General features: G+C 54.5%; 1 protein-coding gene across 4 annotated transcripts; it reads right to left on the minus strand.

Moving 5' to 3' along the window:
- Positions 1 to 289: 289 nt before the first annotated feature.
- LOC102945093 (galanin receptor 2b) lies at positions 290 to 19,151 on the minus strand. 4 transcript variants are annotated; one of them, XM_037910822.2, is made up of 5 exons: positions 19,021 to 19,109; positions 13,078 to 13,182; positions 11,808 to 11,861; positions 7,986 to 8,386; positions 290 to 2,319 (listed from the first exon to the last, which is right to left on the minus strand). In XM_037910822.2, the coding sequence occupies exons 4-5, from the start codon at positions 8,357 to 8,359 to the stop codon at positions 1,569 to 1,571; spliced, it is 1,125 nt and encodes a 374-aa protein (XP_037766750.1). In that variant the 5' UTR covers positions 8,360 to 8,386; positions 11,808 to 11,861; positions 13,078 to 13,182; positions 19,021 to 19,109; the 3' UTR covers positions 290 to 1,568. The 4 variants fall into 4 exon arrangements, with proteins under 4 accessions (XP_037766750.1, XP_037766752.1, XP_043379414.1 ...); XM_037910824.2 differs by lacking the exon at positions 11,808 to 11,861; XM_043523479.1 differs by lacking the exon at positions 19,021 to 19,109 and having other exon boundaries at positions 11,805 to 11,861; positions 13,078 to 13,170.
- Between the last annotated feature and the right edge of the window lie 2,723 nt (positions 19,152 to 21,874).

Consider the following 21,874-nt stretch of genomic DNA (forward strand, 5'->3'; position numbering starts at 1 on the left):
TTGCCATGTGCTGTGGGGGCCAGGGAGGGGTTGATCCACACAACATGGCATGGGCCAAGCACAGGGTTCTCACAAAGCAGTGCCATCTATTCCCTACCCCCTGGGCTGCCTGCCCAGGGATCTAGCACTCCTGGGAGCTGGGTGGAGAGGAATGGGGTGGAGGGGAAGAGGCTGATCCAGTGCTCAAAAGGTCGTCTCCTGTTTTCCTTTTTACCTTCTGGGAGCCAAACCCAGGTTTGGATTTTGCAGCTGGGGCCCATCCCACAAGAAATATTGACAAAGGCCCTGTTGCTTTCCAAATTAGGAAAACATATTTATTTGCCGGGGGTTAGAAAGACACCTCTACAGTATGTACAGCTCCGTCTCCCTCACGCAGACCCCAGTGCTCCATGTGTGAAGGAGAGCCCCTTACACTAGAACAGTGAGCACCAGAAGCAGACGCGCACAGGCAGCCGTGCACCCATGCCGTGAATACAACTTGCTTTAAGGACACTCCCGTTATGGTGACTGGCTTGGCCATGGCATAGTCAATAAACCAGCATAGATTGCCGGACTGTCTGCATGCTATGGTCCCCCCTGCTATGCGGAACACAAGTGCTGATGAAGGTCGCACAGTGAGCGCAGGGGAGACGAGCAGCTCACACACAAGGGCTGTGCTCTGATGATGCTCCCAGCACCTAGACCTGGGACAGTGTCAGGTGGTGACCTTGTGTCAGGTATTGCAAGGTGAACACCACGCACATGGTGGGCAGCACAGAGCGGATGGGGGAGTAGGTGGGCTGGTATCATGGATCAAAAGACGAGCACGTGGCCAAGGTCCTGGGAGCAAAGGGACAAGCACGTGGCTGGTACAATGAAGTCAGTGGGGCAGTTGCAAATGCACATGGCAAATGGAGTGGTACAAAACAGTGCCCCAAGCAGAGGCTGAGGGATGGGCCAACCCTCTTTGTTCCCTCAGGGCATGTTTGAAAGATGGACAGAGCAGGCCCAGGCAGCTTTGCCTGCTGTGTTTCTGTGCTCTCCTCTCTGAGCAATGCCCCTCACCTGTGACAGATGGATCAGAGGGTTGGGAATCTGCCTCCAGACACTGTGTCATGAGCTAGAGATGGGAGGGGATGTTTTAACCCCGAGAAGCCACATAAATGAGGCAAAAAGCAGGACTGCCTAGACAGGACTACACTAGAGCAAGGCAGTGATGGGCGTTAGCTGGTATTAAGGAGCCGGGAGCACTGGCAGCCAACCCAGACACAATCAGAGCTGGGTTGGTGCTGCTGGTCTCTGCTCCATTCGCAAAGACTGGGTCCAATGAGCTTTAGTCTAGCAGGGCTGTGGCTCCGGTGTGAGCTGGGGTCTGTTCCCTCCCACGGGCAGGCCCATTCTCGCATGCTGTCTGGGGGCTCGGGAGAACAACAGGCCTGTGGCATGCCAGGAGAAATGTAAGTCCAGGGTTAGGAGTAGGATTCTCTGGGGCTGTCCCTCGTGTCCTCTCCATCATCCAGCGAGAAGGGGAGGCCTCTCCCTGCCACTGGCAACACAGCACAGCTGCCCAAGAGGATGGAACCTCGCTGCTAGGAGAGGTGAAGGGGCCTGGAGGAGCCCGACTGGACCAAGAGGGATCCTGCATCCAGCTCGCACCCGTCCTGCTGCCCGTTGTTCTCCTCGTTCATCTGGGATACCTCAGTGGAGCCCGCCTCGAAGCCAGGCACCGTGTGGGCAGCATGCACCACATGGACCTTGTTGCGGGCTTTCTTCCTCAGGAGGCAGCTGAAGACCTTCTTGAAGCCCTTGCGGAAGTGCTTGGAGACCAGGGCATAGACAATGGGGTTGAGGCAGGAGTTGGCGTAGGCCATGCAGTGGGAGAGCAGCCGGAAGGCATAGGTGGCCTGGTTGAAGGGGAAGTCCCCATAGAGGTAGCGCAGGATCACCACATGGTAGGGCAGCCAGCACAGACAGAAGAGGATGGTCACTATGATGATCATCTTGGTCACCTTCCGCTTGGCCTTCCTGGACTCTGACATATCCTCCAGGGGGTCCACGGCCGTCCACAAGTACTTGATGGTCCTGGTGTAGGAGAGGCTGACGATCAGCACGGGGATCACATAGCCGAAGGCAAACGTGCTGGTGTCTATGATCTTGCGCTTCCACTCTTCCCAGCCGGGCATGCAGATGTAGCTGGACTCCCACTCGATCAGGTCGTAGTAGCTCAGGTATGGACCAGCGAAGACCACAGAGAGGCCCCAGATCACAGCCAAGGCGGCAACCGCATTGCAGGGGGTCCGCAGTTCCCGGGAGCGCAGTGGGTAGCGGATGGCCAGGTACCTGCAGATGAAAACAAACGGGCAGTAGCTAGGGGTGTGGAGGACTCTGCCTTGGACACGCAGTTGCTGTGGGATTCCTGCTGTCCTGTGGCAGTGGTTCCCTCTCTCCCCTTCTGCCTCCATCCAGCCTCAGCAAATGGGTGTGACATCACTAAGGAAGGGTCCTCACCCTGCCGAACCCTCTTAACCCATTCAGAATACGGCCCTGTGTAGGGCAGCATTTGATTCCTCATGGGATTCTTCCTGGACAGCAGTATTTTTCTAACCCAGGTTCCTTCCCCTCCCTCCAGACAGAAGGCTTGGCCCAGTTCCCTGACCACTGGCCAGAGAGGTGAGGTTGGGGAGGCCACTCAGGAGTAATGCACGATGCTCTCTCTCCCCAGGGATGGAGCACGTTCCCTCCATAGCTCTCCCACACCCAGCTGGAGCAGGGGAGGGCAGGGCCAAACCCCTCAAATGGCAGCCCATGCTGACACAGGGTCCCTCCCCCGCTGAAAGGAAGAGCTTGTGCCTCTGCCTGGCTGAGACTGAGGCTGGGATCTCATCAAACTCAGGCCCAGCCCTGAGCCTTGGTTTGAGGCCTTTGGGATCCTTAAGTTGTTGGACACTCCAGGGATGGGTGTAGGGATATGGGTCACAATTGACAGCCAAAGGAGGTCAATGAGAGTCGTTCCATTGATCTCCATGGGGTTTGGATCTGGCCCAGAGGTAGGCAGATCTGCTCATTGGGGCCTTGACTGTGCTGGCCCAGAGATGGGGAGCTGGAGGTCCCAAAAATGATGACTCTTGCTCTCAGTGTTGGGCTGGTTTCTGGGGCTGATAAATGTCCTAGCAACACTTTGCTGCCTGCCTGTCCTCCCCTGGCGCTGCACCAGCGCACCTCCAGGTTAAACCACACAATGCAAAGTGCTGCTCCTGGCTCTCCAGCAGGCGCCGGGAGGCTGAAAGAGCAGAGCGGCATGCAGGAGAAGCGCTGAGCCCAGCTCCCTCACACGCATCAGTAGGGAGAGCGGCCGAGTGGGAACATCTGTCTGCAGCACCCCAGGAGAGCTGAAACATGTTTGGTGTGACAGTCCCTGCGGGGTCCCTGGTGCGGGTGACAGCTAGGAAGGGAGACAGCTGGGATCCTAGCTGACTTGTGGACAGGAGACTGCAGGGAAGGGGGAGTAGCTGTCAATGCAGGCACAAGCCCTTCACTGCTCCAGTCTAAGCCTGTCCTCATCAAGCAGGGACCAATGCTCATTGCCACGCGCTGTGCCTTAGGAGTTCATCCCTGGCAACAGAGCGCAGGCGACAGCCCAAGACAATAACTCAGCCAGCACAAAGGGTCACCCCAAGCAGTAGCATAGCGTGTCTCTGCTGTACCGTCCATCTGGAAAGCTCCAAAAGCACTTCCCAGACGAGGTACAAGGATGGCTTCATCCTGTGCTGAAGTGCAGCCACCTCTTGGGTGGAACACAACCACGTTCTTCAGCAGCAATAGTATGCAGCAGGAGAGGTGGAGAATAAGCTGAAACCAGGTGGGCAGAACGCTGTGCCAGGGCGCATGCTGGGGAGCTGTAGGGGTTTTCAGAGACTGTCCCTGGATCTGAGCTAGCTGGAGAGATGCCGTCTCCCACTGCAACTCCTTGAACTCCTACTTTCCATCTGCAGTGAAGTACCATCAGCCATATCCCCTCATGTTAGGCTTCAGTCTGATCTCACAAGCTACCTGGGGTCAGCTTTGAGCCAGTACTTGGGTGGGAGACCTCCAAAGATGGCTTACAGTAAGTGCTGTGGGAAGTGGTCCGAGTGATTTATCAGTCACTATCAGATATAAAACTAAGCACCTGGCTACGTTTGATTATCAAAGTTCTCTAAGCTTCTTTTTCAGGAGTGCTGGGGCTGTGTCCCTGAGGTCCTGGTCCAGTTCTGGGCTATCTTAATGCCCCTTGCCTTTTCAGTTGGGCATGCTGCTATTCTCTTCTTACCCCCAGACAGCACCTAGCACAATGGGATCCTGGTCCCTAACTAGGTTCCTGGCACTACAGTAATACCAATAACTGCTGTGGGCATTCCTATAGAAGAGGTGGTATTTCAGTGGTGAGTGAAGTGAACATAAAAACGGCCATACTGGGTCAGACCAATGATCCATCTAGCCCAGTATCCTGTCTTCTGACAGTGGCCAATGCCAGATGCTTGTGAGGCAATGAACTGAACAGGGCAGTTATCAAGTGATCCATCCCCTGTCATCCAGTCCCCTAAGCAGTCAGAGATTTAGGGACATCCAGAGCATGGGGTTGTGTCTCTGACCACCTTTGCTAACAGCCATTGATGGACCTCTCCTCCAGGAATTTACCTAATTCTTTTTTAACCCAATTATACTTGTGGCCTTCACAACCTCCCCTGGCAACGAGTTCCACAGGTTGACTGTGTGTTGTGTGAAGAAGTGCTTCCTTCTGTTTGTTGTAAACCTATTGATATAATTGGGTGACCCCTAGTTCTCCTACATATCTCCATTTGGTCGTCTCTTTTCTAAGATGAACAGTCCGTCTTTTTAATCTCATCTCTGATGGAAACTGTTCCATCCCCCTCATCATTTTGTTGCCCTTCTTTGTACTTTTTCCAATTCTAATAAATCTCTTTTTAGATGGGGTAACCAGAACTGCATAGAGTATTCAAGGTGTGGGCATACCATGGATTTATATTATATATATTTATATTATGATATTTTCTGTCTTCTCTGTCCCTTTCCTAAAGTTCCTAACATTCCATTAGCTTTTTTGACTGCCACTGCACATTGAGTGAATGTTTTCAGAGAACTATCCACAATGACTCCTTTCTAGAAGGGTCTAAATTAGCTATTTCCATATCATTTTGTATGTATCATTGGGATTATGTTTTCCAATGTGCATTGCTTTGAATTTCACCTGCCATTTAGTTGCCCAGTCATCCAGTTTTGTGAGATCCCTTTGTAACTCTTTGCAGTCAGCTTTGGACTTAATTATCTTGAGTAATTTTGTATCATCTGCAAACTTGTTCACCTCACCGTTCACCCGTTTTTCCCATTATGTTGAACAGCATAGGTGCAAATACAGATCCTTGGGAGACCCCACTATTTACCTCTCTTCACTGACCCTTTGTTTCCTATCTTTTTAACCAGTTACTGATCTATGAGAGGACTTTCCCTCTTATCCAATGACTGCCTACTTTGTTTAAGAGCCTTTGGTCCTTGTTAAAGGCTTTCTGAAAGTCCAAGTACACTATATCCACTGAATCACCCTTGTCCACATGTTGGTTGACCCCCTCAAAGAATTCCAGTTGATTAGTAATAGTGCTTCCTATATAGCTTGGGAAGTAGTTTGGGATAGTTCGGAAAGAGGTGATATGTAAGGTAAGATAGCAATAGTCATTAATTACCTGTATATAGAATATAGCTTTTATAGAGATCAGTAGATCTCAGAGTGCTTTACAAAGAAGTTCACTATCATTATTTCCAATTTACAGATAGGGAAACTGAGGCATGGACCTGATCGATCGATCGATCTGTAAATATTTATATCGCACCAATCGATGTATTGTCAGAACGGTGTCAAGAGTCCTGCAATCTTCAGTCCCTGATATCAGTGTGGGGGTCTCTTAATCACAGGGGTAATTTGCCATCCTTACCCCCCACCTGCAGTGAATGTAACAAATAGGAAAAATGAGGTGATCCAACCAAGCCAAAGCCTGATCCATAGGAAGAACATGTACTTCACCCCTACGTGCAAAACAGTGGGGGAAGTTGGGGCAGTGGAGCCAAAACTGGGCAGATGTCCTGTCGCAAACCAACTGACCGGATTCTGATCTGCTACACAGGTGTACATGAGGAACAGCTCAGCTGCAGGCACTAGAGCTATGTTGCTGTATGTCCACATGAAATCAGAATCAGGCCCAATACGTAGCATGAACCAAACCATGCTTTCAGAATTCTGCATTGAACGTACACGCTGAATTGCATTTAAGGCAGAATGGGCCAGATCCCTAGCTAGTGTAAATCAGCATCACTCTGCTAATGTCAGGGGAGCTTGGCTGACTTACTCCAGCTGAGGATCTGGCCTAATATTTTTGTGATATGACACTGGGTCCCTTATTAGACCGAGCTAGGGCCAGATTAGGCCCTGTTATAAGCAGGCACACCTGCACTGGAGACAACTGAGTCGTCACTGATTACACCAGGAACTGAGCTTGGCCCCCAGTTTGAATGCACCGTGTGTGCAATGTATTATTGGCACAGATCTTGGGGCTTCTAAACTGATCATTCGTCAATGTGTTTCAGTGATGGTCTGACAGCGGTGGAAAGGCAAGTCCTCTATTAACCCACAGAGCTAGAATCTATTTATCTTAGACACTTTATCTAGCCCCTAATACATGTCAGCTGAGCACCTCATAAGCTTTAATGTATTTATTCCATGAAGAAGGGCACTGCTGCTATCCCATTGCACAGATGGGGAAACTGAGGAACGGAGCTGCTAAGTGATATGCCCAAGGTTACTGATGGAGTCTGTGGCACAGCAGGGAATTGAATCCAGTCCTCCATGTTCCAGGCTAGTGTCCTAACCATTAGACCATCCTTCCTCTAGAAAAACACAGGCAGTGGCACCACAAGCTTTCCTACCCAGCTGCCCTGGCAGGGCCACTTCTAGGGGGGAGAGCACAGTGGCTCCGCCTCCTTGGCCTGTAAGAACGTGGGTTGTGAAGGGGACACCCAACAGGAACTGTACTACATTCCTCCAACCCTTTTAGAACATAAGAACGGCCATACTGGGTCAGACCAAAGGTCCATCAAGCCCAGTATCCTGTCCTCTGACAGTGGCCAATGGCAGGTGCCCCAAAGAGAATGAACAGACAGGTTATCATCAAGTGATCCATGCCCTGTCACCGAATCCCAGCTTCTGGCAAATGGAGGCTAAGGACATCATTCCTGCCCATCCTGGCTAATAGCCATTGATGGACCTATCCTTCATGAATCTATCTAGCTCTCTTTTGAACCCAGTTATAGTATTGGCTTTCACAACATCCTCTGGCAAGGAGTTCCAGAGGTTGACAGTGCGTTGCATGAAAAAATACTTTCTTGTGTGTGTTTTAAACCTGCTACCTATTAATTTTATTTCGTGGCCCCTTGGTTTTGTATTATGAGAAGGAGTAAATAACACTTCCTTATTTACTTTCTCTATACCACTCATGATTTTATAGCCCTCTATCATATCCCCCCTTAGTCAACTTTTTTCCAGCTGAAAAGTCCCAGTCTTATTAATCTCTCCTCATACGGAAGCCGTTCCATACCCCTAACCATTTTTGTTGCCCTTTTCTGAACCTTTTCCAATTCCAATATATCTTTTTTTGAGATGGGGTGACCACATCTGCATGCAGTAAGGTGTGGGCTTACCAGAGATTTATATAGAGGCAATATGATATTTTCTGTCTTATTATCTATTCCTTTCTTGACGATTCCCAACATTTGGTGCGGTTTTTTTTGGCACAGACCACAGAGGGGACAGCATTAAGTCATTTCTGGTGCAAGCTGGGTTTGACCTGGTGGTGATGAGCCCCCTTTTCCCCATTCTCTGAGCCTCCCAGCTCTCGAGGCCAGGCACAGGGAATCTGGTAGGGCCCAGCAGCCCCATGGCAGGTTTCAGTCTTGCTTACCTGTCCACTGAGACGGCAGCCAGCGTGAAGCTGCTGGCATACATGGTGAGGTAGATGAAGAAGTGGACGGCCTTGCACATGAAGGAGCCGAAGACCCAGCCCTCCAGTGAGTAGATGGTGGCCTGGAAGGGGACGCAGAAGATGATGAAGAAGAAGTCGGCCAGGCTGAGGTTGAGGATGAAGAGGTTGGTGGTGTTGTGGCCCATCTGTCCGTTGCGAAGCAGCACTGCCAGCACCAAGCTGTTGCCCACCGTCCCCAGGAGGAAGATGAGGGAGAAGATGACTGGGATGATGACACTGGCGGGGCTGAACTGAGAGCTGTCTGAGGCGTTCCAGTACCCAGCCAGGCTGGCAAAGTCCTCGTGCTCTGTCATCCTGCCTTCAGGGGAGATGCAGAACACCTGGAGGGTGCAGAGAGAGGGAAAGGGAAGAGATCTTAATGAGGAAGACAGTAGCCAGAGCCCTTGACTCTGTGTGACTGGAGTAGGAGGATGAGACCCCATTAACAACTCTATGGCCAACTGCTCTTCAGCAGAATCTGCTAGTTACTATTGGCTCAGAGAATACACGGCATGAGACTGGGCTCTGTCTTAACAAAGCCAGTGTCTCCGAGCCTCTGCTCTCAATTCCTCTCCCCATGCCTCTGAATCCGGAATCAAGCTGCAGCACACACCCGGGCGCGCTCCTGGAAAGACAGCGATGGAGAGACTATCTCCTTGGGGAGCCCTGCCTGCCCCCAGCACAAATAAAGCAGGGCTCCCCTGTTCTGGGATGGAGGAGCTGGGATCTACGCAAACTGGCCTCTGCAGCAGCTCTGCCTCCCAGACAGCAATGAGACTCTCATGGTAAATCAACACACTCACAAAGCCAGGGAGTTTTATTACACTATATAAATACACAGTGTGGTTTTCCTTCTCCCCCGCCCCTGCTCTGCTAGATTAACTGTAGTGCCACAAAACACAGGGCTATAAATGCCTCTCTCCGACAGTGAATGTAAAGGAGTTGGCCTGTCCATAGGGGCAGCTCTGAGCTGATGCAGTGAGTTATAGAGGTGTGGGCACTCACTCTCCCACACACGGCAACTTTGCTCTTGTTTGTGTTTTGTATGGTTTCCCTGCTTCTAAAACAGGTTGCTCAGCCTGAAAGCGTAACATTGTGTATGGGAATTGGACCATCTAACTGGAAGGGGTGAGGGCCTGGGGATTGATTCCCCGAAGAGATCTGAGGGGTATGTGTGGGAGTGGGGTGAAATGGTGGCCCTCTATCCTATCCCAGAGTAGGGAGATGTTTCTGCTAAAGGGACCAGCAATGAAGTAGTCAACCATGTTGCTATTAAAGTGATCATTAGGTTTCAGAGTTAATGGTTGTACTAAAGAGGGCAGCTCACACCTCAGAGGTTGTCTGGCTGCACAGCATTGCACCAGGCTCCCTTGGAAGGGTTTCTGCACAGCCATAATGGCTGGGAAATTATTTGAGATTAAAATAAACCCCAGACCTGATGAGTGATGATGAGAATGGAGTGTGTCTGTGCTGTGTAGATAGTACTTGGAAACATGCACATGTGCTTCTGGATTAAGGTTTGGCATTTGAGGCTGAATCGGGGCTAGCATTTAAATCCAGAAGCTTGAAATCTCACAAGCTGATCTCCTATACTTATTAAAGTGGGATGCTTTCTGCAAAGAAAATGTAGCCACTTGTCCTTCCTCACTGGAGCTGTGGGAAGCCTGCAAGGATACACTTTGCAAACAGTAATCCTTATTTCAAATCCACAAGCTCCCTTTATCTCCTTTCTGCAAACCTTTGTACCAGTAAACTTGTTTGCAGCAACAGCATGTCTCCCACCTTTATCTCATTCCCAGTAGGTATGGTGCCCCGTCTGTCAACTTCTGCAGAGAGTCAAGATCTCTCCATTGTTTTCTCTCCCTCGCCCAGGGAATTGATGGGCTCTCAAGGTTTCTTCCTGGGGAAGGCGCTATGACTATCTGAAGTGTTGCTGCCCCCACCTGGGGAACAGCATCAGTACAGAAAAGCATAGGGCTGTATCTGCCGCTCTCATGGGCTGTGCGTGTTGAAGGAAAGGCAGATGTGGCTTTCTCTATACCAGGGGTGGCCTAACTGTGGCTCACAAGCCACATGCAGCTCTTTTACCATTAAAATATGGCCTGCAAGCCTCCTCCGCCCCCCGCGTTCTCCGTCTACCAGACTGGGCGGGAGGGGGAGAGATCGGAACCTCTGTCTCGCAATGGGATGGTGGGGTAGGGCCGTCTGTCCAGGGGGGAGGAAGGTCTTGGGGCTTCAGCCCTGCAGGGCGCACCTGCCGGGGTTCAGGTCTTCAGCAGGAGTGGAGCAGGTGTGCTCCAGCTCTCAAACTTCTGAAGATTGTCGTATGCGGCTCGGAAGGCCAGTGCGTTTGGCCACCCCAGTCTATAGTGTGGATAATTGTACAGGTGTAGCCACACCGATGAAGCTGTTTGAAACTAGAGTGAGCCCCATTTCACAGCTGCACAGCACATTTACACTGTGGGTTTGCAGGAATGCATAAGTGAAGTAGCTACACTGGTACAAATCTCTCTGAGACAGAAAGGCCTAGACATGAATGTGAGAGTGTCCCATGTTTGTTTGTTTTGGCATGCACCTCTAACCTGCTCTTCAGTGAGTGATGAGTCCTTCGCTAGTGGCTGGTGCACAAAGGATAAAAGTCTAGGATATGTATTCACTAGAAGAGCTACTCCTTTAGCACACATGCTAAAGGCTCATGGTTTTAGCACTTGAGGTCCTGGATTCGATCCCTTACAGTGACCCACAAGGGCAGTACCAGGTTTACAACGGTGTCATGGAGCCGGGACCAGGCTCCAAAGGGGTCCCGGCCTAGTCTGCTCTGCTTGGGCTGCAGTCCAAGGGCCCGCCAGCTCTTCTCCGCCCCCACTCTCTCCTGCGGGGGCAGAAGCTTGGTCCTGCCGACTCCTGGGGATCCTGCTGCAGGGCAGGCTCCACCTGCCCCCACCAGCAGCCAAGCTCCCCCCGCCTCTTTCCCCAAGCCTGCCTTGTTCCTGCCCCAAGCCTGCCGCTGAACAGCTGTTTGCCGGTGCTCCTGGAGGAAGGGGAGGAACGCACCTGGAGGAAGGGGAGGAACGGGGCCGCAGCATGCTTGGGGGAGGAGGCGGATAAGAGGTGGGGGCGGGGCCTTGGGGAAGGGCGGAGCAAAGGTGGGGCCCCCACACTCCACCTACACATTCCCTCTCCAGACCCCTTCCATGAGCCACTCAGGGCAGGAGGCTGGGAGCACCCCTACAAGCCCAGCCCCCAGCCCCCTGCCCTGAGTCCTGCACCCCCTCACACACCCCCACTACCACAGCCCTGGCTCCTACACCCCCCACAAATATCCAGCCCCCCCCCCCCACTCTGAGCACCAAACGGGAGCTCCTGCACCCCTCCCATTCCCACCTGCACCCCTCGCACCAAACAGGAGCTGCCCCAGGGAAGCGCTCCACACCCCAACCTCCTGCCCCAACTCTGAGCCCCCTCCCTCACTCTAGCTCCTGGCCAGACCCTGCACCCCAACCCTCAGCCCGCTCCTGGACCCTGACTCCCTCCCAGACTCTCCACCCCCAGCCCTGAGCCCCCCCACCCTAAGTCCTGGCCAGACCCCACACCCAAACCCCCAGCCCGCTCCTGCACCCTGACTCCCTCCCAGACCGTGCACCCCCAGCCCTGAGCCCCACTCCGCACCGTAAGTCCTGGCCAGACCCTGCACCCCAATGTTTTTTCTAGAGGGCTCTTATCCCAAGCACTTTACACTCGTTAGCTAACGGTACAAACAACCTTTGGAAAGGTCTTTACGTGGTCCGCCGAGACCCCCAGCGATTTTCAAGTGGTCTGTGGAAAAATAAGTTACCTCACTTTGGTTTCATTTACTTGCTACTACTTATGGGGGGGGAATGAAAAACGGGGGCCGGGGGGAGATAAGAGAGAATGTTCTTTTTCTTGGCTGGGTCCCAAGGAGGTGCCCCAAAAATGAAGTTCAGCGCAGGGCCCCACTAACTCTAAATCTGCCACTGGGGCTGGCCCCTCCTCCACAGCTCCCCACGCCGCAGCCAGGGGCTGACCCCCCGAGCTCCCCATGCTACTGCCAGGACAGGGGCTGACCCCTCCCTCACCCCAGCTCCCTGCACCGCTGCCAGGAGCTGGGGCTGACAACCTCCCCACACCGCTGCCAGGGGCTGGGGCTGGCCCCTAACCCCCCCAAGCTCCATTCTGGCTGGGGCTGACCCCCCAAACCCTGCTGCCTGACATCTTGTGTCGCCACCCCCCCACGCACATGTTCCTCCATGCCCCGCTAGGGGGGGCGCACTGGACTTTTTTGATAAACTGGGCATTTGTTCATTTGCTCTTGCCAACTAATCAGTTGGCAAGAGCAAACAGGATAAATGCCCGTTTTTGTCAAAACAGTCAGGATGGCAGGGACAGTTCCCTTTTTAAGCTCTGTCCCAGCCAAACGGGGACGTATGGGCGCCATATCTCCAGGCAAGTGGGTCCTGAGGGAGTCCGGCCAGGGCAGGGGTAGACCCTGCCCTGGCTAATCACGCCACTCCCGAGAGGCCGGAGTGATTCCCCGCCCTGGCACTGGACCGGCCCCGGCCGCGCTGCCAGCTCAACCTGGCAGATGCCGTCACCTTCCAACAGGGCCGCTGAGTGTGGCCAGGGGGCCGGGTGTGAGGGAGTGGGTCTCTGGAGGTGTTGGGGGCTGTGGCTGTGGCCAGTGGGGAGTGTCTTGGGGGGCATTGGGGGAGGTCTGTGTGTTGGGATGCTGGGCAGTAGGGGGTCTGAGTGGGGTGCTGTGTAGTTGTGGTGGTGGGCTGTGGGGAAGTGCATTGGGCAGTAGTGGTGTGGTTGTGTGTGGGGGTCCTGGGCAGGGGTGGTGGTGTGAAGGCCACTGTGCATTTGTGGTGAAGGGTCTGTGTGTGTGGGGGCTGCTGGGCATGGCAGTTCCAGGGGACGCTGGGCATAGGGAGTCAGGGGCTGTGTGGCACAGCATGGGCCCACCCCCGAGGCGAGTGGGCAGAGAAGGGAGGGGGCAGAAAAGAGCACCCACCAGCAAAAACAAAAGTCCTGGCCTGTGCAGGAGGGCAGTTGGGCTCACTCATGCGCACGTGCAGATGTTCCTTTGCAATGTCGGTTCATGCAAATAACTGAGTTTCTTCAATTCACGGGCCGCACCAAAAACATTGAGAGACAATTCGTTGTGGGTCAAACAAAACACTATTCAAACCAACACACACACACAGTTTCATGCAGTTTTTGAGGTTTTTTAACTTTAAAAAAAACCCAAAATCAAAGTAAAATTCAAAACAAAATTGTTATGAATTGAAAAATCAAAATGTTTAGACACTATGGGGATTTATTATTTTTTTTTTGGCCCAACAATTCAGCAAATTTGACAGAAATCTGTGAAGTGTTTCAGTCAACCTGAACTGGCTCTTTTTTCTTTGGGGAGGTGGGGGGGGGAGTTTTAAGTCCCAAAAACTTCAGCCGGCTTGAGTGTGTTCATGTCAGGAATGAGAGTGGGAAGAAATTTCCCAATGAGGGCTCCAGAGCTGATGATTTGAACATGGAGCTTTTCACTCTGAGCCCCTATGAAATTGGCTCCCACACAAAGTCCAAGTTCAGGCTCTTTGGGTTTTTATAAAGGCTGAAATGAATGAATTTGAGACTGGGGGAGGCGAGATCAGCTGGAGAGAGAGACTTGCAAAGACAGGATGGCCAGCGCTAAAAACTAGGCCCCCTTATTTGTGCTCAGTGTGATCTCCCTGCATGAACAAAGCCAATTAAACTAGCAGAGTCGGAGCTTGTTCTAGCTGTGGGTGCTTCCATCGCATGTACAGCCCTAGCAGCCACAGACCAGCATGAATTTACAGAGATTTCAGCTGAGGGATATGGTCACAGAGCCTGAACACCCAGGAAGGGCTGGGCACCAGCAATAGCTATTGTCCTGGGGGTGGAGAGGTGAAGGGGTGTGGCCCTGTCACTCTCTGGTGTAACATTCTTATCTCACATGGGGTCTCATACTGGTTTCACACTTGTCCCCATTGGAGTTTCTCCATAAAAACGGTAACTCCATGGTGCAACAAGGTGAGGGAGAGGATGCAGCCGGTCCCCAGTTATTTCATCTTCCTCTAAATGGTTCAGATTCTGATCGGCCTTACACCTGTGTAAATCAAGAGACCATAGCATTACTGTGTGCTTACATTGCAGTGACTGAGAGCCACACCTGGCCCTGTATACACTCTTCTGAGCAGGGTTATTAGCAAAATCAGAGCCCAGTTTACAGCTCTCAGCCAGAACTCCAGAATCACCTGTATCAGCATGTGCCCAGACATTTCATGTGTGTGTCCCATGGCAGTGGCCATGGCTACACCCCCCAACCCCTTAAATCCTTTTCAATATCCAGGTACGCTTCCTCCCTCCCTAGTCCAGTGACCCAGTTACTAGTTAGCACCTCATTTGGGGCAATACTGATCTGTCCCACCAAAGAGACTAAGTGACTCACCCAAGGTCCCACATGGAGTCTGTGGCAGAGCAGAGAATTAAGCTCAGGTCTCCCTCTAGCACCCCAGTCACCGGCCCATCCTTCCACATGGGATTTGGGTGAAGTGATTTCCAAGTATTTCCCACCGCCCATGTCTGATTAATGGCTTTAATAGGTTGGGTGTAGCGGTGCCTGTGCTTGGTTCTGACAGCAAGCACAGCTACGCCTGAATGGAGAAGTGGGAGGGACGGGAGAGAAATGAACAGAGAAAAGGGGGATCCGGAGCCACAGGCAGACCCATGGGGGATACTGTCCCAAGCACCCTACCATGGTACCCGAGCCTCCAGGAGGCCCCTTTGTCCCCATTTTACAAGTGTGGCAATCAAGGCGTGATGTGACATGCCCCAGGCTGCCCACTGAGTGAATGGCAGTTAGGAACAGAGCTCAGGAGTCCTGACTGCCATAGTGTGGGACCAGAAGAGGAAGAGAGCAACAGGGTGGGGAGGGAAAGGGTCTCTGATATTCCTGCACCAGCTAAGGGGCGCCTAACGCGGGGAGTAAAGTGCAGGGATGAACCAACCCAGGCCATTTCCTAGAGCAGGGAGCTGGGGGCAGAAGCTGCACAGCCCTGCTCTCTGCAGCAGTAGGTGCCCTTCCTCCCAGCATGAATCTCTGGGCCCCAGCAGGATCAGGTGGATCAGTGAGAGTGGGGCAGGATCAGCACCAGGACAGGAGCCTCAGAACCAGCAGGGGCAGAGGACAGGGAGGCATACAGAGGAAGGGGATAGAGGGGGAGAGGAAGGGAGAGTTGAAAAAGGAGAGGAGTGGGCCGCTGTGGGCTAATGGCCTCAACACTGGGTAGGGTGTCAGGACTCCTGGGTTCTAGCTTTGACTTTGCCACTGACTTTTTTGGGGGAAGTCACTTCCTTTCCCCCTTGCCTCAGTTTCCCCCTTTGTACAGTGGGGATAATGGCACTTGCCCACCTTTGTGCAGCACCGTGATGGGCAGCTTAAAGGCGGTGCCTGAGTGCCAAGTGGGACTGGTGGTTCTATTATGGGGGAGAGCGAAGGTGGTATTGACTCAAACACCCACCTCCCCCGAAACGCTCCTCTTGTGACCCAGCAGCAAATAAACTCCTGGCTTGCCTCAAATGGAAGGGGCATGCCCTCCTCTTCCATCTTTGCAGAGCCTTCTGCTTTTAAAGGATAGTAAGTAACCTGACTCCTCCTTCCGAGCCCCTGACAGAACCAGGGCTCTTTCTCCTGCTTTCGCAGCATCAGGGTGCTATTTTTAATGGCAATCGCACCCTAGCCCAGACTCCTAAAGATGCTGTACAGCCATGTCCCCACATAACCCAGTGTAATGGTGTAATGGCCCTTTAAGAGTAGAGGGGGCAGAAGACCCCATTCCAGGGAACTGGAATGAACAAAGGCCCAGGAAATGGTCGTGGTCCCAGGCCACCTTCCAACTGCTAATTACCCCATTTCCTGGGTCTTTGTTCATTCCAACTCCCTGGAATGAGGTCTTCTGCCTCCCGAGTCCTAAAGGGCCCATGTACCCCAGGCCATTGAGCCTTTGTCCTAAAGCAGGGGTGGGCAAACTATCCAGCCCTTCAGACATTTTAATCCGGCCCTCAAGCTCCTGTCGGCGAGCGGGGTTGGGGGCTTGCCCTGCTCCAGCAGTCTAGCCAGGGAGCAGGGTCGGGGGCTTGCCCCACTCTGCGCATGTTGTGGCTCTGCACGGCTCCCGGAAGCAGCGACATGTACTCCTCCGGCTCCAAAGCATAGGGGCAGCCAGGGGACTCCGCACACTGCCCCCGCCCCAAGCATTGCCCCCGCAGCTCCCATTGCCTGGGAACCACAGTCAGTGGGAGCTGCAGCGGTGGCCCCTGCATAGAGGGCAGCACGCAGAGCTGCCTAGCTGCACCTCCACATAGGAGCCTGAGTGGGGGTCCCAACCCCCTGCCCCAGCCCTGATCCCCCTCCCACCCTCCTAACCCCTTGGTCCCAGCCCGGAGCACCCTCCTGCACCCCCAGCCCCACTCCAGAGCCCACACCCCCAGGCGGAGCCCTCATCCCCACCCCTGCACCCCTGCCCCAGCCCTGATCCCCCTCCCACCCTCCTAACCCCTTGGTCCCAGCCCGGAGCACCCTCCTGCACTCCCAGCCCCACTCCAGAGCCCACACCCCCAGGCGGAGCCCTCATCACCACCCCTGCACCCCAACAACCCTGCCCCAGCCCTGATCCCCCTCCCACCCTCCTAACCTCTTGGTCCCAGCCCGGAGCACCCTCCTGCACCCCCAGCCCCACTCCAGAGCCCACACCCCCAGGCGGAGCCCTCATCCCCACCCCTGCACCCCTGCCCCAGCCCTGATCCCCCTCCCACCCTCCTAACCCCTTGGTCCCAGCCCGGAGCACCCTCCTGCACTCCCAGCCCCACTCCAGAGCCCACACCCCCAGCCGGAGCCCTCATCACCACCCCTGCACCCCAACTCCCTGTCCCAGCCCAAAGCCCCGTCTTGCAACCTGAACTCCTAATTTCTGGACCCACCCCAGAGCCTGCACCCCCGCCCACACCTCAACCCCAATTTCATGAGCATTCATGGCCTGCCATACAATTTCCATACACAGATGTGGCCCTTGGGCCAAAAAGTTTGCCCACCCCTGTCCCAAAGTGTACCAAGAGCAGAGTCCTTCCCCAGCTAGCCAAGATTCCCCCAGTCCCACCCACCCCCTGCCTGACCAGATATCTGTCTCCAGCCTCCTGCGAACACCTCCAGAGGCAGGACCAGCTCTAGGCACCAGCAAAGCAACCACGTGCCTAGGGCTGCACATTTCCAGGGGCGGCATCCTGGCCATCCTTTTTTTTCCCTGGCCCCGCTCAGTCAACCAGGTCCCTGCCCTGGATCCCTACCACTGGGGGAGTGGGGCGATGCGGCTCCTCCCCCCCGCCTACCCCTACTGCACATGTCACAAGCGGTGGAGGAGCCGGAGCCAAGTGGAGGGGAGCCCGGGATCGGGGCAGGACCCGCGGCTGGTAAGGGACCTGCTGCCCCGGGCGGCTTGGCGCTGGGCGGGCGCCCCTGGGACGCCCCTCTCCCCACAGCTGACCCGCCCCCCAGCCACTCTGTCAGTTACTGTCCCCTCTGCGGGGGTGAGGATGGGTCTGAGATCAGGCTGGGGGCCCACAGGCGGGATGTACAGCCCCAAAAACCTCACTCCAAACGCTGCGATAGCATTACGCAGTCTTTTAACATTACCAGTATCAGTGGCTTCTGGTGAGCGCAGTTTCTCAAAACTGAAATGACGAAAAAATTACTTGAGGTCCACCATGTCTCAATCGTTTGTCAGGACTGGCATGAATTTCAGTTGAAAGGACCATCGCAAAAAATGTAGATTTCACTGAATTATTAAAAGACTACGCAAGTATGAAACCCAGAAAAATTCAGTTCATATAAATTCTTTTAATGTATGAGAAACTGGGTGCACGGGAAGACACTAACGTTTTTCATTACAGTGTACAGTTGAACCCGAATTGTTTGTAATTGTGATTTTGTTAAAATTAAAGGAGTACACCAGTAGGGGATTGTTTTATTTCACTAACTACAAATTCTCTGTTTTCATTTTTTTAAAAAAATTCTAAACAGTCAAGAAACAAAACAAAACAAAACAAAAACAAACATTGCAAAGTGCAAACGTGTGTAAAAGCCAAAAAAAGGGGGGGTGCCAAATTTTTTTTTGCTTGGGGCAGCAAAAAACCTGGAGCCGGCCCTGCCCAGAGGGCACCATGGACAATCACGTGGCTCGTCATCCCCGCTCAGTGGCATCCTGTGGGCGCTTCTGTCTCTTCACCGCCTATTAAAGAGCTTGCAAGGGTCTTGGTCTGTTCCACCCAGCCTCCCTCTGCCTGGCCCTTGGAAGCGGAGCTGGCTGGCAAGAGTCGAGCCCCTGGGTCCGTGGGCCATCAAAGCTGCTGGCGTTGTCAGATCTCATGGGGGGGTGGCAAGGGGGTGTTGTGCTGCGGGTAACCCATCACTGGGGGTGGCCCCAGGAGGACCAAATAGCAGGGGGCGGCAGGGGCAACCTCTGGGCTAGGTAGGGCTGGCACAAGCCAGCTGTAACGCCTCACTTCAGGGGAGGAGTGGGCGAGGGGATCTGTCTACTCTGCCCCCCTCCTCCAACCCCCGACAGCCGATCGGACCCCAGCCCCGTTCTCCGCTCCCGGCGGAGCGCAGCCGGCCCCCGGCAAAGCCTGGCCAGCCGGGGGCTAAACTCCGGAGCCTTTCCAAGCGCGCAGCCCGGAGGCTGGGGAGGCGCGGAGCAAGGCTGGGGGCAGCGACGGGAAGCCCCGGGGAAGATCCGGAGCCGCGGGCTGAAGGCGACGCCCGGGGCACCTGCCAACCCCGTCCCGCAGTGGCACAGCTGGGGTCCGGAGCCAGGCGCCCTGCCCGGCTCCCCCCGCCTGTCCCCGGCACCGACCCCGGGCTGGGGCCGCCCCGCGCTCTTACCTCGTGCCGGGCAGCAGCGGCGGGCGCGGGCGGTCAGCGCGCTGCCTGCGCGCCTGGCACCGTCCCCGGCACTGCGCGGCTGGTCCCCGCCACGCCGCTCCCGCATCGCGCTCCCCGGCCCCGCCCTTGCCGGCCTCTCGCTCCGCCCCCTCCCTCCTGCCCGCCCGGGGCCGCCCGCGCGCCCCTTCGAGGCGGCTGCCGCCGGCTGGCGCTGCGCTGGGCACACGGGCAACGCGCCTCCCCTCCGCCCTGCTGCCAGCGCAATCCTGGGGAGTGGGGGGCGGATTCGGCTGGTGGCTCCCCCCACCCTGTGTGAACCCCGTTCGCTTCAGCGGAGTCACTCCGGATTTACCCCCGGGAGACTGAGACCAGAATCTCTCTCTCCAGGAGGCAAAGCCAGTTCAGGAGCTGAGCACGGGCCGATCCGGGAGGGTCGGGGGCGTGGGGTTGCCCATTCTGGTTTCATCACAGGGACATAACCTTTAATTTAATGTTAATCTTTAATTGCTGGAGGCTCCAGGACAATCCTGGAGGGTTGGCAACCCTAGGGGCGGGTTGGACCTTGGCACAGGGCTGGCCATCCCTGAGCACCCTCCTCTCCAGAGCCCCTTGCTGCGATGGCTCCCATGGGAGTTACTTTGTGGCAGCAAGAGAATTGGCAGGGCCACCCCAGCCCCGCCTCCTCCAGCCCACCCCGCATGGCCCCCGCCGGGGGTCCTGAGGCTGGCAGAGTTGGTTCTGCACTTGGCTCTCTGTGCTGTTGTTATTCACTGAGACACTGCTTATGGCACAGCCAGAGCACAGGACAGCTACAAAGCCAGGGCCGGCTCTAGGTTTTTTGCAGCCCCAAGCAAAAAAAAAATTGCCCCCCCCCCATTTTTTGGCTTTTACACAAGTTTGCACTTTGCCATTTTTTTGACTGTTTAAAATTTTACAAAAATGAAAACAGAGAATTTGTAGTTAGTGAAATAAAACAATTCCCTACTAGTGTACTCATTTAATTTTAACAAAATCACAATTACAAACAATTCGGGTTCAACTGTACACTGTAATGAAAAATGTTAGTGTCTTCCCATGCTCCCAGTTTCTCATACATTAAAAGAATTTATATGAACTGAATTTTTCTGGGTTTCATACTTGTGTAGTCTTTTAATAATTCAGTGAAATCTACATTTTTTGCGATGGTCCTTTCAATTGAAATTCATGCCAGTCCTGACAAATGATTCTGAGACATGGTGGACCTCAAATAATTTTTTCATCATTTCAGTTTTGAGAAACTGCACTCACCAGAAGCTGCTGATACTGGTAATGTTAAAAGACTGCGTAATGCTATCGCAGTGTTTGGAGTGAGGTGTTTGGGGCTGTACATCCCACCTGTGGGCCCCCAGCCTGATCTCAGACCCATCCTCACCCCCGCAGAGGGGACAGTAACCGACAGAGTGGCTGGAGGGCGGGTCAGCTGCGGGGAGGGGGGTGGACCAGGGGCGCCTGCCCAGTGCCGAACTGCCCTGGGCAGCGGGTCCCTTACCGGCCGCGGGTCCTGCCCCAATCCCGGGCTCCCCTCTACTCGGCTTCGGCTCCTCCACCGCTTGTGACATGTGCGGCGGGGCAGGCGGGGGGAGGAGCCACATTGCCCCGCTCCCCTGGAGGCGGGGGGCCAGGGAAGGGACCACCCCCAGGCCGGGATCCCCACTCTGAGCCCGCTGCCCCGCCCCACACAGGGGCTCATTGGTTGACTGAGCGGGGCCAGGGGGGAAAAAAGGATGGCCGGAACGCCGCCCCTGGGAAAGTGCAGCCCCATGCACGTGGTTGCGTTGCTGGTGCCTAGAGCCGGTCCTCTACAAGCTGGCCCCAGATATCCCTGGTGCAGCTGCCAGATGTTGACAGCATATGACACCCCAGATGGGATCTGCCCCAAACACACTCTCTGCCAGCAGCCCCCTCCCTTTAAAACAATCCCCAGCTTGCAAGGCCTCTGTCCTCTGGCTCCAGGATCCTCCCCAAAGTGAGATCGCTGAGATTGGAGGCAAAGTCTGGTGCTCTTTGGAAGTACAGACAGGGTAGTTGGGTATGTCAAGCCTCCTCTTGTGTTTGGAGAGTGAAGGCTGGGGCAGTGCCGAAGGGGGTGGGGGCAGCGCCTGGCTAGGGAGGGAGGGCAGGCGGACCCTGCGACAAGGGGAGCTGTGAGATCTGACATTGTCCCCGTCACTGTCTCATCATTCCATCAGGCACGAGTTGCGGGTGGGGGGGGGAGCCTTTGAGAGAAAGGCTGTTTTAGGGTTGCTGGGGATGCTGCCCATGGAGCATTGCTTTCTGATGCAGACGAATGGCATCTCAGAGGCTTCCACCGCACCCTTCCCCAGCAAGATGTGAAGCCAGGACTGTCCCTTGGCCCAGGCTCAGAGGAACATAGGAGCTGCCAGACTGGATCAGAGCCAAGACCCTTCTAATCCTATCTCCTGTCCGTGACAGTGGCCAGCACCAGCTGCGTCAGAGGAAGAGGTAAAACCCTGCAATGCACAATTACGGAGTAGGGAATGTTTCTTCCTGTCCCCCCATCAGGTAGCTCATGCTGCAAAGCAGCAGAGTCTATAGCCTCCTTTTCCCTAGCTAAGGTAACTGGGGTGGGGCGGGGGGTGCGGTATTCTCATTATCCATGTACATGTATAATGCAATTTCACATCCTGCTAAGCTCTTCGCCTGAGTTCTGTTTTGTGGCAGCGAGTTCCGCAGATTAGTAAGGCACTGTGTTCACAGTATTCCCTTGTATCAGTTGTGAATGTGCTGCCTTTCTGTTTCATTGGCTGCCACTTTGGGCTGGTATTAGGAGACAGGGTTCCTCCGTGGGCCTGGG

Source organism: Chelonia mydas, chromosome 10 (assembly GCF_015237465.2).
Source record: "Chelonia mydas isolate rCheMyd1 chromosome 10, rCheMyd1.pri.v2, whole genome shotgun sequence".
NCBI lineage: Eukaryota > Metazoa > Chordata > Testudines > Cheloniidae > Chelonia > Chelonia mydas.

Coding starts and splice junctions, on each gene's coding strand:
- LOC102945093 (XM_037910824.2), bottom strand. CDS start 8,359: ATGACAGAGCACGAGGACTTTGCCAGCCTGGCTGGGTACTGGAACGCC. Junction 2,320..7,985: donor GCTGCCGTCTCAGTGGACAG/GTAAGCAAGACT, acceptor TTTCATCTGCAG/GTACCTGGCCATCCGCTACC.